General features: G+C 62.8%; 1 protein-coding gene across 7 annotated transcripts in view; it reads left to right on the forward strand.

The window, feature by feature from the left end:
* The window catches only part of PDGFA (platelet derived growth factor subunit A), a 32,307-nt gene that overhangs the window by 939 nt on the left and 18,381 nt on the right, over nucleotides 1-12,987 (forward strand). For 2 of the 7 annotated variants that reach the window (XM_058569465.1, XM_058569466.1), the window contains exons 2-5: nucleotides 264-393; nucleotides 1,787-1,883; nucleotides 6,718-6,822; nucleotides 9,391-9,578. In XM_058569465.1, coding sequence (XP_058425448.1) covers nucleotides 331-393; nucleotides 1,787-1,883; nucleotides 6,718-6,822; nucleotides 9,391-9,578 — 453 coding nt within the window. In that variant the 5' untranslated portion in view covers nucleotides 264-330. Of the gene's footprint in view, nucleotides 1-263; nucleotides 394-987; nucleotides 1,283-1,786; nucleotides 1,884-6,717; nucleotides 6,823-9,390; nucleotides 9,579-12,987 lie in introns of those variants that run through there. The other 5 variants (XR_009224062.1, XM_058569461.1, XR_009224063.1 and 2 more) reach the window with 4 other exon arrangements.

The raw sequence follows: 12,987 nt of genomic DNA on the forward strand, positions 1-12,987 counted from the left end.
CCAGCACCGGGAACGCACCAAGGAAGAGGCCCAGCCCCCGCCCTCCGCCCCTTCCGTCCCCACCCCCTACCCGGCGGCCCAGGAGGCTCCCGGCGCGGCGGGCGCGGCGAGCGCGCACTCCCTGCTCCTCCTTCTCGCTGGCGCTGCCTGCCTCTCCGCACTCGCTGCTCGCGCCGGGCGCGCTCCGCCGGCTCCCTGCTCGCCGCGCCACCCTCCTCCGGGCCGCGCTCCCTGAGGGATGGTACTGAATTTCGCCGCCACAGGAGCCCGGCTGGAGCGCCCGCCCCGCGGCCTCGCCTCCCCGCCGAGCCGCCAGCGCCTCGGGACGCGATGAGGACCTGGGCTTGCCTGCTGCTTCTCGGCTGCGGATACCTCGCCCATGCCCTGGCCGAGGTGGGTGGCACCCCCCGCGCCCCGTCCCCTCTCCGACTCCCGCGGCGCACGCCCCCTGCGGCCGCCCACTGGCCGGGGCGCCCCGGGCTCTGCAGAGTGCGTTTTGATTTCTGCCAGGGTGGTCGTTTTTTAAATTTTCCCAACTGGGTTTTATTTTCTGCCATGCCTAAGTGTGTCTGGTGAGTTTCCAGCGTGTTGCGTCGCTTTGCCGTGAAGGGACGGAGTAGCGGCGGGGTGGACGAGTGGGGAGAAACTTCGGGGGGCGCGGGCTCCTCTCTGGGGAGGGAACCCGGGGCGCGGCGTGCAATGCAGTATCGGGGTGCGGGGAGCGCGGAAGGGGGTGTGTGAGAGCCGGCAGAGCCCGGGGAGGGGAGGAGAGCGGCCGAGAGGCAGGTAAGGGTAGCTGCGGCGGGAGCCCCCGTAGGCGAGGTGAGCAGTGCGGGGCCACAGCCCCCGGTTCCCGGTCCCCAGGCCCGGGGGGGCGCCCAGGCCCGCGCAGTCCCGCCCGCTCCGGGCCTGCTTACAGGTGGCTGCGCGAGGCGAGCCGGGGCCGGGCCAGGCGCCCGCGCCCTCCCACCGCCGGCGTCCCCACCCCCCAATCCAAAATCCCGAATCCCCGGGAGCCCCGCGGTGATGAATGACTTTCTGCAGCTTCCGTCCTGGGAACTTGGTGCTCGAGACCCCCCGGCGACCCCCGACTCCCTTTAAAAACCAGAAAGGAGCGGGGGGAGCCCGGCGTTGGGGGTGGTCTGGGCACGGCGGGGGAGCGGCGGGAGGTGGATGTTTAACTCTCGCGTCCCCAGCAGCCTCTCCAGCGCCGGCTGCATTTGGGGCGTCTCGGTCGGCGCTAGGGCCGCGGCTGGGCCGGAGCCTGGGGTGGGGCGAGTGTGTGAGTGTGGGTGTGAGTGTGTGCGCGCGCGCGTGAGCCGGAGAGACCCTCTTCCCTGCAGGCTCGGCCCGGGATTCCGGGGTGTGAAATTTAAGCCCCTGGCTGGATTAAAGTGTTGGGGCCGCTGTGACTTTGGTCGCCGATCCGTGACGCATTTCAACTTGATCTTTCTCGATGTCGATTTCACTATTAAATCGGAAACTCCGGGCCCCTCGCCGCCCCCAGACCTCCCGTAATCGACACCCCAGGGGGCGCGGGGCTCAGGCTTGGAAATATAGGAGTGGGGAGGACTTTCGTTTTGCGAAGAGCAGACAGGGATGGGGACTGGGGATTTGGGGTCTCACCCAGCCCCACCCCCAGCCTCCACCTCCAGGGCCCTGGCGGGGGGCGGGCGGTCTGCGCGCTAGGGGCCCGCGTGGGTCGGGCCGGGGCGGAGTCGAGGGCCACCTAGGCCCAGGGGCCAGGCGCGCTCTGGGGGCGCTGACCGTGTGGCTCTGCTTGCAGGAAGCCGAGATCCCCCGCGAGGTGATTGAGAGGTTGGCGCGCAGTCAGATCCACAGCATCCGGGACCTCCAGCGACTCCTGGAGATAGACTCCGTAGGTAAATCGCGCCCCTTCCCTTGGCGCGCGGGGAGGGCTCGGGCGGGCGGTGAGTGCGCCCCGGCTGCCTCCTGCATTCGGGCCAGGCCGGGCGCCGCGCAGAAGCGCACCGAAAGGTCAGAATCCAATCCCGGGCCATAAAAGCCCAGGCGGATGAGTCAGGCGTTTCTCTTCCAATCACCGCTTTCTCCTCCGGCGGCGGCCGAGGGCTGCTCGCTCGCCCAGAGATTGTTTTTGCATTTAAGGAAAATGCCTCGTGTGTCACAGAAAGTTCAGCCGCAGAGGGCGCCGGCGTCCCGGCCAGGTGTGCGGCCCGCGCCTGCCCTCGGCCGGAGGAGCGCGGGACCAGCCCAGGCCCCGGGCGCAGAGCCCTGGCCCGGGCGCGCGGCGGGCAGGCGCGCGGGGGGAGCCAGTGCCCCCGGGTCGGGCCCCTCTGTCGTCGCTGCGGACTCGTCCGGCTCCTGCCGCGGGGCTGGGCCTTTGTGGTTGCAGGAGGCCCGTGCCTTTCCCTTTTCACGAGCCAATAAAAAGGCGCGCCTTGGACACATCTGCTGTTTGGGGACTATTTTGGGGCTCGCCCTCGGGCCCTGGAGCCGAGCCACTTTAGAAAACGGTTTATTTGTAAAGCGGAGTTTGGAAGCTCTTGAGCGTCGTTGCGGAGTTGGACTGGCCCCGGGGTGGGCAGAAGTGGTTGGGACCCAGGTTGGCTGCGCTGGAGGGTGGGTCAGAGGGAGCCCCTTCAGAAGAGAGGGATTCTGGCCCGCATCTTGGTGGGTGGGAACTCGGGTGTGAGATTTAACTAGGAAAATACTCACATGGAAAACTTACTGTTGATGGTGAGAGAGGCCCCAGATGAACTTGTCAAACCCAGCAAGTAGAGGCAGCTGGGGTTGGTTGGAAGAATTTTAAGTGAAATGAAGATTTTTCTCTCACTGCAAACTACTGCGAAGTAGGGGGGCAGAGGGGAAATTCAGTAAAATCACATGGTCTAGTCATTTGGAAATTTGTACCTAATTATGGTGGTGGAGAGAGAGGTCTGACTATTTTCATTTCATGCCAAAACCATTTTCTAGCAAGGCCGCCGGTTTCTGTAGTTTCTTGACCCAGGAAATCCTTGGGCTGATCCTTATCAAGAAGGGGGTAGAATTTCACTTGGAGATCAGAGTTGGGCCGGGGGGGATTCTGATCTGGCTTCTTGCTGTGTAGCCCTGGGGAGAAGGTTTTAACTCGGGTTTGCTGAGGCAAATACTCGCCTGCATTTTGCTGGTCCCTGATGGATTTGGGAAAGTGGGGAGACTGTCTCCCCCAGAAGGTTCCAGGGTTTTTTTTTTTGGTTTGCCCAAGCGAGCCCTGTGATGGGCCCGGCCTCCTTGCGGGATGGTTTTGGGATGCCACCGGGAAATGGGCCATTCACCTTCTGCCGGTCCCATTCTTATTCTGGTCTCTGCCGCCCCGCCTCCCCCAGCCCCCACCCATTAACACTTTCAGCCTGGCAGCTGTGGGGTTGTGTGGACTGCATTCCTGACCTGGGGGCTTCTGGGCCCCGAGCCTCTTTGGGAGAGTCCAAACTGGAGCAAGGATGCCCCAGCCAGTTCGCCGGATAGCTTCAGATTCTCCCTTACAGAAGACCAGGGGGGCTCGTCTCTCTCCTGTCCCAGAGAGTACAGAGTGGGTCACCTGCCCCCTGTCCACCTGTCAGACGTTTTAGAGACTGAATATGATTCTTGGGGCGAGACTCCCACTGCCTGGGAAACTTTGGGGTGAGAACAGAGGAGGGGCCTCAGGAATCTTCCTTGCTCACTAGCCCTGCCCCTAGGGCGACCCTTTGTGACACAAACCCCAAGGTGGGTCTCCTTGCTCCTGATCCAGCCCCCTTTCACAGACATGGATGCTGAGAACCAGGAGCCCACGGTCTCTCACCTGAGCACCGGAGCCGCCCCAGTTGCTTCTATAGCTTGTAATAGGGGCCTTGTCTCGACTCCTGTCGTTCCTGAAGTGAAAAGTTGATGCTGGGGGAGGCTATAAACAGCTGGGGGGTCAGTTCTCGGCCCTCCAGGCCCTGGACTCCACACTGGGTCCAGCCAGAAGCCCATCTGGAATCCGTGTGGAGGGGGCTAGAGCCGGGAACCCAGTGTGACTGACTCCTCCCTCCTTCATCCCTGTTTGTAACTCCAGGGTGGGCCCTTCCAGGGTGTCAGGTTAATGCCCCAGGAAGCCAAAAGGAGACTTTTTAACACACTAGCTCCTCCCTCGAGTGGGTGGAGCTTTGTGGTTGAAGTGTATGAACCTGAATCCTACCCATGGGTGGGCTGCATCCCCCGTTATATAGATGAGGAAACCATGAGGAAACCGAGCTCACAGATCCAAGGCTGTGTGGCTGGAGGCAGAGGCAGAGGGTTCCTAGACCAGCACCGGAAACCTCTCTGAGCTCGGCCAATTCCCAGAGCGTGTACGGAGTAAAGGGTAGTTGATTTTTCACGTGTGACATTGGGGTCAAGAGGTCAGCATGTGGTCTTTTAATGATCAGTCGCTATGGAGTTGGGGGCCTATTTGTCAGGTGTGATGGGAACAAACCATTCACTGGGAGCTTTGTTCTCCGACAGGCTGGCGGGCCGCCTGTGGTCATTGAGTAACAGATATGTCAATATCCCCTTGGGTTAACGCAGCACCAGCACTGAGGCTGGAGGGCTCCTCACATCCTGAGTTGTGTTCGGACATCTGTGCATGAAAGATACAGGAGAAACCACTTGACTGACTGTCTCGAGAGCAGTTTTAGGGCCTGATTCCTGCAGGGCGCCCTCTGTAAGTCACCACGGGGTTACTCCTCAACCGGCATCAATCACGTGGCCGCGTCCCCCATCAGCGTGGTCGCGCCTGGTTCGCTGACCACCCATCTTGATCGGGGGGCAAGGGCTGGGCTTGTTTGTCTAGGAGCTGTTTCTTCTCCATCTCTTGTCTCAAAAGCAAGTTGCTGTTTCAGATTTCAGCTTGGTTGATAAATTGGGAGGGCTGTTGTTTCTATTTACTAGGCCAGGCAAGGGGCTGAGGCGGGAAGACAGGCAGCCTGGGCTTCCGGGTTCCGTCTGTCCTTGTTGCCTACCCATGTCTTGGTCCCAGTGTCCTCAGCACCTCCTGCACACATGATACGATTAAGCCACGAGTGGAGCGGTTAATGCCTGGCTATAGTAAGGCGTCGGAAAATGGTAGCCGATGTGGTGGTTGTTCAGTTTCCTCTTAGGAGCAGAGAATGGACCAGAATGGTTTGGTGATGGCAACATGGCCACCACCAGGACATGACTCATGAATGTCACTTTTTCGTGAAAAAATGCTTCTTGTAACAGTTGGTTGATGGGAAATTCTTATGGCATGAGTAGCTCTGTTCTGATCTTATTTTGGGTCTCAAAAAAAAAAACTTAGTAGCAGTGGAACATTGAGTCATTTTAAGTGAAAAGTTGGGTTCCGCTCAGACTTCGGGATTCTGGGAGTGCATCTTTCGCCGTTCGCGCCTTATGTGTGGTTTTCCGTTTCCAACGTGCAGCTTTCAGACTTGTTGGTGTGGACAGTCGGTGAGGCCTAGGTGGGCCGGGCACCGAGGAGGGGCCTCTGGGCTGGGCTGGTGGCCAGGACACCACTCGAGCTTCTTGAGGAAGAACAAATGGCAAGATGGGACCTTGGCGTGGCTGCTGAGCCCCTGGCTGTGGGGTGTGCCTTCTCTGGACCTGTTGGCCCTGGTTATCTGCTGGGAGGCAGGGATGGAAGGGAGAAGTGGGAAGAGACCCGCCCGCTGGTCTGGAGGCCACGGTGGGGAGGCCAGGTGGGACCCATTTCATCCATTGGGCTGATCGGGCCGGATGGCAGCCACTTTTCCTTCTAGGAGTCCAAGAGAGCCGGGACTCCCTAGCCTGTCTGGGGCACGGGGAAGGAGAGGATGGACGTGTGTGCTCTGGGGGGCTGTAGCTGGCCTGGGGGCCTAGGGTCCAGTTCTGACCTCAGCTTCAGGGCTGCTGCTCTGCGACCAAGAAGCCTCCCCTCCCTCCAGGCTCACGGCTCTCAGATCCCTGGGCAGCTGCACTCTGCTTTCGGCCAGCTGTCTCTGTCTTTGCCGGGCTCAGGACCTGGTCTCGGTCCTGTGGCTCCCCCGTCGCTGTATGCTGGATGGGAGGTGACGCTTCCCTCTTGCGTTTCCCGGGGCCTCTCACCCTCGGAGTGGACTAACTTCAGGAACGAGTGGGTTCTGGCTGTCGGCCAGTCTGGCCTTGCTCCTGATGCCCCTCAAAGGTTAGGCTGCTCCATCAAGGGTGGGTTTAGCGGGAGGGAGGGAGGGAGACGGACGCATGTGCCCCGGAAAAGCTGCAGCCACAGCCTCTGCTCATCCTTCAGTCTGCTCGCTGTCCAGCCCGCTGTCCGAGGTGCCCTGTCTGGGAGGTGGGCCGGGCTGGGAGCAGCAGGCCTGTTGGTCCTGGGTCTTACAGACAGAGAGCGCCGCCTGCCTCAGGGGCCTCCTCATTCTGGCTTCCTTAGAGGAGGTGCCGTAGGGGAGACCCCTGCCTGCAGCCCCCCCGCCTCAGGTCTGCAGCTTTGCTATGAGGTGCAGCGAGGGCGCCACGTTCTAGAGACCTCCGTTTGGGCTCTACAGGGGTTGGTGGGATATTTTGGAACGTCTTTCATCCTCTGCACGGCTGGAAACTCCCGTGTGGGAGTGGAGGGTCTCCCAGGGGACCCTATTGTGTTAGGGAGGGAGGTGGGGCTGACCTGTAGGCAGTGCTGCGGACAGGCCCCAAGGGTGCCACGCAGGCGTGGGCCGGCTGGTGCCCATTTCCTCTTCCTCCCCGTAGGGGCTGAGGATGCTTTGGAAACCAGCCTGAGAGCCCACGGGGGCCACGCCACCAAGCATGCACCCGAGAAGCGGCCTGTGCCCATTCGGAGGAAAAGGAGCATCGGTGAGTTCTGGGGCATGGGCGGGGCTCTGGGGGAGCTGGCGGCTCCCCCCACTGTGGCCTCAGGGGAGCCGTCCCTTCCCCCGTCAAACAAAGGCACGGCCTGCTCAGGGGCCCCAGCGCCTTCAGCTCTGGCCGCCTGCCGTCTCCGGAGGCCTCCCCCCTCCCCCTCCTCTGCCTCAGCCCGCCTGCTTCTCGCTGCAGGCCTGGCCGGGGCCAAGAGTTTCCAGGAGAGGAGAGCCATCATAAATTCCTTAAGTGCCCGGTCTTGTTGGGGCCTGCTCTCGAGGAGGCCTCGCTGGAAAGCGTGGTCGTGTTTAATTTCCAGTTCATAACGCGGAGCTCTGAGGGCTCCCGGCTACTAGCTGCGCCTGGTGGACTGCCGGCAGACGCCCCGCCCCTGCCCGCAGCTGCTCATACTCAACTCCTTGGCTCCACCTGGGCCCTGGGGTTGGGGGTGTTATGATTCTTGTTCCCTCTTGAGAGTATCCCCATGTCTGTCTGACCCCCGGGAGGAAGGACGAGCTAGTGGAGTCTCTAGGCCTCAGGCTCGGCTCTGAGGAGGTCCTGGCCTGTGCTTTCTTGCCCTGGGGTGCAGCTGGGGGGTGTGGCCCACCCAGTCCCATGCCATCTGGGGTCCTGCCTGTGTCTTGAAGCTGCCTGGGTCTCTCTGTGTGACCTGGGGTGAGTGACTACCCCGTCTGAGCTTCAGTTTCTCAAAGAAGATGGATTTTATAGCTGCTCCCTTTGGGCATGGTATGTGGGCACACAATTCCCAGACAGGGCGAACGGGCCCTCCCCAGTTGCGGTTTGCTGTCAGGACCATACATTTCACGTCCTTCAGACTAATCTCAGAGGCTGAGCACCCTGGCCAGGGCTGCAGAATCCTCTATGGGGCCTGGCCTGCTTCTCTGAGGGCTTGTCTCCCTGGCTCTGCCTTCTGGCTCCCGCTGGCCAGGTTCCCCAGTCTCCTCCCACCTGGCGGTACTGGGCTGGGCGCTGTGAGTGGAGCCCCCTCCTCCGCGGGGCGGCCAGACGTGCAGCACCCAGCTGGTGTTGTTTGGTGAGATGTTCTTGGGCGACCAGTGTGTCCCCTTCTCCAGGTGTTCCCAGGCCCCCGAGGATGCGCATGCTTGCCTGTCTCTCAGGGTCCTCGGGAGGTCATCTCATGCACGTGCAGGCGGGGACAGAGAGGCTGACACCATTCCCTGGCCCTGGGGCGAAGGCTGGACTGTCTGGTCCTTAGATTTCTTTTCAGGTTCTTCCTCTCGTCTGCAGAGGGAAGGCCCCGCCCTGTGTGAGCCTTGGTGTGTGTCAGAGGCTGTCGGGCGTGTGTGTTGGGGCAGTGCCGGGCCTTCTGTTCCCAGTGGAAGCTCCCCCAGCTCCGTGCTCTGGGGTGCAGGCCCCGTGGTGTTGCTGGGGCAGCAGCCCCAGTGGGTGGCCCCTTAGCCTGCTGGCCGGGCTTCCTGGGTGCGTGTCTGGGCAGCAGGGCCTCTCGTTGGCCAGTGTCCATGGCTGGATGTTGCCAGGTGGCCATTGCACAATGCCCAGCGGGGCCTGGAGGCTGGCGTGGCCTAGGAAGGCAGCGTGTGGGGAGCAAGTTCATGCGCCCGTGTCCCAGGGTGGGTTTCTCGTCCGTCAGTCACACCCTGGTGTCCACGTGGAGTTCAGGGCTTCGGGCTGGATGGACCGGCCTGTGCTGAGGAGAGCAGAGCAGAAGACAAAGGTAGTTCCTCTGTGGAGGCGGCCCTCCCGGCTGGCGGGGCGGCCTCTAGGTGACCTTCGCTGAGCAGGTCTCCGGCCTGCAGGGCTGGGGAGTTGGGGCTGTGTCCATGTCCTTGTCTGTGTCTGTGTCCCTGTCTGTGATCTCTGTGTCTTATGTACGTGTCCTTGTCTGTGTCTGTGTCTTGTGTCTATCCTATGTCTGTGTCCACGTCCTGTGTCCTGTGTCTACTGTGCAGGCCTTCCTGTGGCTGCCTCGCTTCACAGGAGCCACCGCACGCCAGCCCTGACAGTAGGGACCCTGAACAGTTGTGCCTGGGGGTCGGGGGTTCTGAGCCCTGGAGGTGGTGACCGGCTCTCGTGTGGGTTTCACCCCTGCCTAGAGCAGGGCCTGGCCCTGGGGACGCAGCAGTAGGCGGAGTTGTGTCCTGGTGTGTCCACCCAGCTATAGGGCTGGCATCTTACTCTCAGGGCTTCTGGCCTCAGTTTCCCTGCTTCTCCCCATCGTCCACTAGCCCCAGCAGCTCCCTAGGCCTTGATGGAGGAGACTCGGGCTCCCCCGCTTGAGTCTTGGCAGCAATGCCCTCCCCTGGCCCTTGGGCTCCTGCTAGCTGCACCCTGTGGGGTCAGGGGTGTCTTCCTGCCTTTGCTGGGCCCAGGTCTTGTGACACACGTCACATTGGAGGAAGCAGCAGCCGTGTAGGGATGCCGCCGTCCGGGCTGGGCTCCCAGTGGCCCCCAGGCCCGCCCCTTGGAGCTGCTGCAGCCCTGGGGGGTCGCAGAGGAGGCACGGGTACTGACGGGAGACGGAGAGTGGCCTCCGCGTTCACCGCAGCTCTTGTCCTGCAGAGGAGGCCATCCCCGCGGTCTGCAAGACGAGGACGGTCATTTACGAGATACCTCGGAGCCAGGTGGACCCCACGTCTGCCAACTTCCTGATCTGGCCGCCGTGTGTGGAGGTGAAGCGCTGCACCGGCTGCTGCAACACCAGCAGCGTCAAGTGCCAGCCCTCCCGTGTCCACCACCGCAGCGTCAAGGTGAGTCCCGGCCCCCGCACGGCTGATGTGATGGCCGAGCAGTGGGGCTCCCCTTTCCCCGATGGGGACGTGAGGTCTGGGGGTGTGGGGGGAAGGAGCAGGAGGGGGAGGGGGCCCAGGGTGCAGGGCGGGCAGCGCTGGAGCCGGGATGTGGGTCTTCGTCTGCTATTTGGGGGGACGACCACACGCCGCCTCTTGCGTGAAATGGCGGTTTCAAGGGGCCGCGAAGGAAGCCATCTTCCGACACAGGCTGTTCTCTAGCCGATGGATCTCGCATGGTATCCACCTCTCAGTTGGGAGCTGCCTGGCGTCCCCTTGTCCCAGCCCTGGTGGGTTCTCGCAGGCGCTTTCGTGGAGGCTGTGGTCATGGCCAGAGCGTGGGGTCCCCTTGGAGTGGGAGACAAGGGGGTGCTGGGTGGACCACTGTCCGGTGTCAGTAAATCGGGGAGGGCACCTCCCTTTCACTGGGATGTGTGTGTTGGTGGAGCGGTTCTCCAGAAGCTTCTGTGGGTGCTGAGGTCCTGGGGTTGGGCTGCGAGGCCAGGCGCCCTCCCCTCGTTTTGGGAAGGTGTGCTTTGCCCGGAGACCCTCGAGACGGATGGCTTGGGTTGGCCATCATCGCCGCCCGCCTGTGGTCACCCAGGGGTGAGCACACAGCTGGTCACTGGCCAGAGAGCCGTCTCCCAGGCAGGGGCTGCGCGTGAGCCCCATGGGCTGCACTGGGGGTGCAGGAGGTCATGCTCACATTATACGCGTGGGGCTCCTGTTCTCCCGCCTCGGTCCCTAGGGAAGATTCTCCTTCTTCAGGTCACTCTGGGTGGACACAGTGGGATCTGGAAGCTTCTCTCAGGGCCTGGGTCTGCTCCCCTCTGACCTCAGCTGTCACATGGGTCTGAAGACAGTGACTCCGTGTCTGGGGCGGGACAGCTGGCCGTCCTCTTTGGGGGGATTTTCCTGCCTCTGAGGGCTCAGCCCCTGTCTGGGTGCCTGTCTTCTGTTTTCAGAAGACGTGGTGGGAGGACAGGTCTCCAGGTGCCTCCTGGCTTCTCCAACACATGGCTGAGGCTGGAGAGTTCTGGGTGCTCCCTGACTTGGGGGGAGGCCTACCCTTCCTAGAAACTGGCTCTGGGTGGTCCCACCTGACCCTGGGGGGTATGGACTCGGTCCACAGCACGCCTGTCACGTGGAGCGGCTTTGTCCCCATCTCAGCCAGGCCTCCTATCGCAGGCAGGTCCATTTCTCCTGGAATGAGAGTTTCAGTTTTGGGGGCGCATTCGAGGTCATCTCTTGACTAGAAATTATCCCACATCCCCTGCACCCCACCGTGGCTCCTGGCCAGTCCATGTTGGCCCCTGAGTGGGGAGCAGGGGAGGAAATTCTCACTGCAGGACCGTGGGGCCGGCCGGGCCACTGCTCACACGAGAAGCACTTTAGACCTGTAGCTGGGACTGGACTCGACCTCGGGTACTTGGTCCTCGGCCCTCGGCCCTCGGCTCTGTGTATTGAGTAAGCAAATTCCACGGCTTACTGCGCCGTCTCTCCAGGGCGGACACTCCCCTGAACCAGCTCCCCGGGCTGCCTGCTGGGGCGCTGGCTCCCGTGTGAGGCTGCTCGGGCCTCAGGGGCCAGACTTGGGCCTCCAGACTCTGTGCGGTCAGGCCCCCAGCCCGGGTGCGGCACCCAGCTCTGCACCCCCACTTCCCCCACCCCTACCACCATGCCACTTTGTCAGAGGAGGAAACTGAGGCCCGAGGGGACGAGCCCCGTGCATTCGCACCGAGACTGCCCTGCCTGCCCACAAGGTCTCCGCAGCCTCTGCCTCCTCTGGGTTTGATATCCCCACTTGTGGTGTGTGGGGGGTGTTATGTGCCCCAGGAATCCGGGAGCCTGAGGTCTTTCTCTCTGGGGGTTGGGGGGAAGCTCTAGGCGAGATGGTCCACAGATGGTGCTGGGCACTCAGGGCTGTCCTTGAGTGTCCCAGTTGGGGGCTCTAAGAGGTACAGGGTGCTGGAATGGAGTCTCTGGGGAACCCCCGCTGTTCCCACTCCTGCTTCCTCTGGTGTGAGGACCAGGGAACATCTGGTCCTGGGATGGACAGTGACCCCACCCTCTCCCCGGGTCCACCCTGCACAGGTGGGCGGGGTCCGGAGGCTCCAGGCAGGCCCGTGGGAGGGAGGGTGGGCCGGCCCCTCCTGGGAGCAGTGACCCATCTCTGCCTTGGGCACAGGCCCTGGGGCCTTCATCTGCCCAGATGGGGTTGAGGTCAGCCCGGGGGGCAGAGGGGCCTGGTCCTGCAGCTGGAGCCCAGGCGGCTGGTTCCACGTCTGGCGTCCGCCCTCCTCAGACCCGGGCTTGCCTCCTCCTCCTTGGGGAGGGCAGCTCTCTGTCTCTGTCCACCCAGCAGAGGGTTGGCAGGAAAACATCCGGCCCCAGACCCTGGGGTTCTGGCAGAGAGGGGACAAAAGTTCCGTGGGAACAGGAGGCCCATTGTGGAGGCCAGCCTGGCCCCCCATGCCTGGCCGGGAAGCCGTTCCCACTCCCTTTGGGGCTGAGGCAGAGCAGGGAGACGGGCCCTGAGGAATCTCAGACCCTGCGCCTGTGTGACGGGTGCTGGGAGTCAGGGGGACCCTAGTAGCTGGGCAGTGGGGGTGTGTGGCTCCCCAGCCCGTCCTGGCCTGGACGGCACCTCCCTTGATGGTGGCCCGGGGCGGGGCTCTCCTCTGTCCTCTGGGACCCACCCTCGGGCGTAGCTGGATGGGGAGCATCTGGTGGGGGCCTGGCACCCCCACAGGCCCTGATGGCCAACATCCTACGCTCGGCTCACTGTGGTCAGCGTGGCATCTGCTCCAGGGAGCCAAGCATGACCTTCTTCTGCCCCCAGTACGGGCTGACATCCGCCCCCAGACCTAAGCGTCGGGGTTGGAAGAGGGGTGGGATTGGGTGTAGACGGTGGGGCCGTGACTCTGCTGGTGTCCACACGCCTGCCTGGCCGTGCGCTGGGTCAGGGTGAGGGAGCGGCTCTGCACAGCCATCTCGCTGCCCATAACCCTGCAGCCTCTCCCTGCAGAGAAGCTGTGGGCGTTGGAAGTTTGGGGCCCCTGTTCTGTTTCAGGGCACCCTTGGGCGTTGGTCAGTAAACTGACTTGGTCAGCCCCCCAGGTCCCCAGAGGTCAGGACCCAGCTCTGCGGCCGTGTCCAGGGGTTGGCTCGGCTTTGCTTTGCTAGACCTCAGGCTTCGGGAAGGTGGATGTGGGTGTGTCCACTTGGGGGACCCAGGCTGGGCTCTGTGCCCTATGATTGAGTTGAGAGGAGGCGCCTTGGGTGGGAGGTCCCAACGGGGCCCCATCAGCCATCGGGGGTCCAGTTCAGGGGCCCTGGGGGAGAGCAGTGGCTCTAGTGGTGTGGGTCT

The sequence above is a fragment of the Diceros bicornis genome, chromosome 26 (genome assembly GCF_020826845.1).
Source record: "Diceros bicornis minor isolate mBicDic1 chromosome 26, mDicBic1.mat.cur, whole genome shotgun sequence".
Lineage (NCBI taxonomy): Eukaryota > Metazoa > Chordata > Mammalia > Perissodactyla > Rhinocerotidae > Diceros > Diceros bicornis.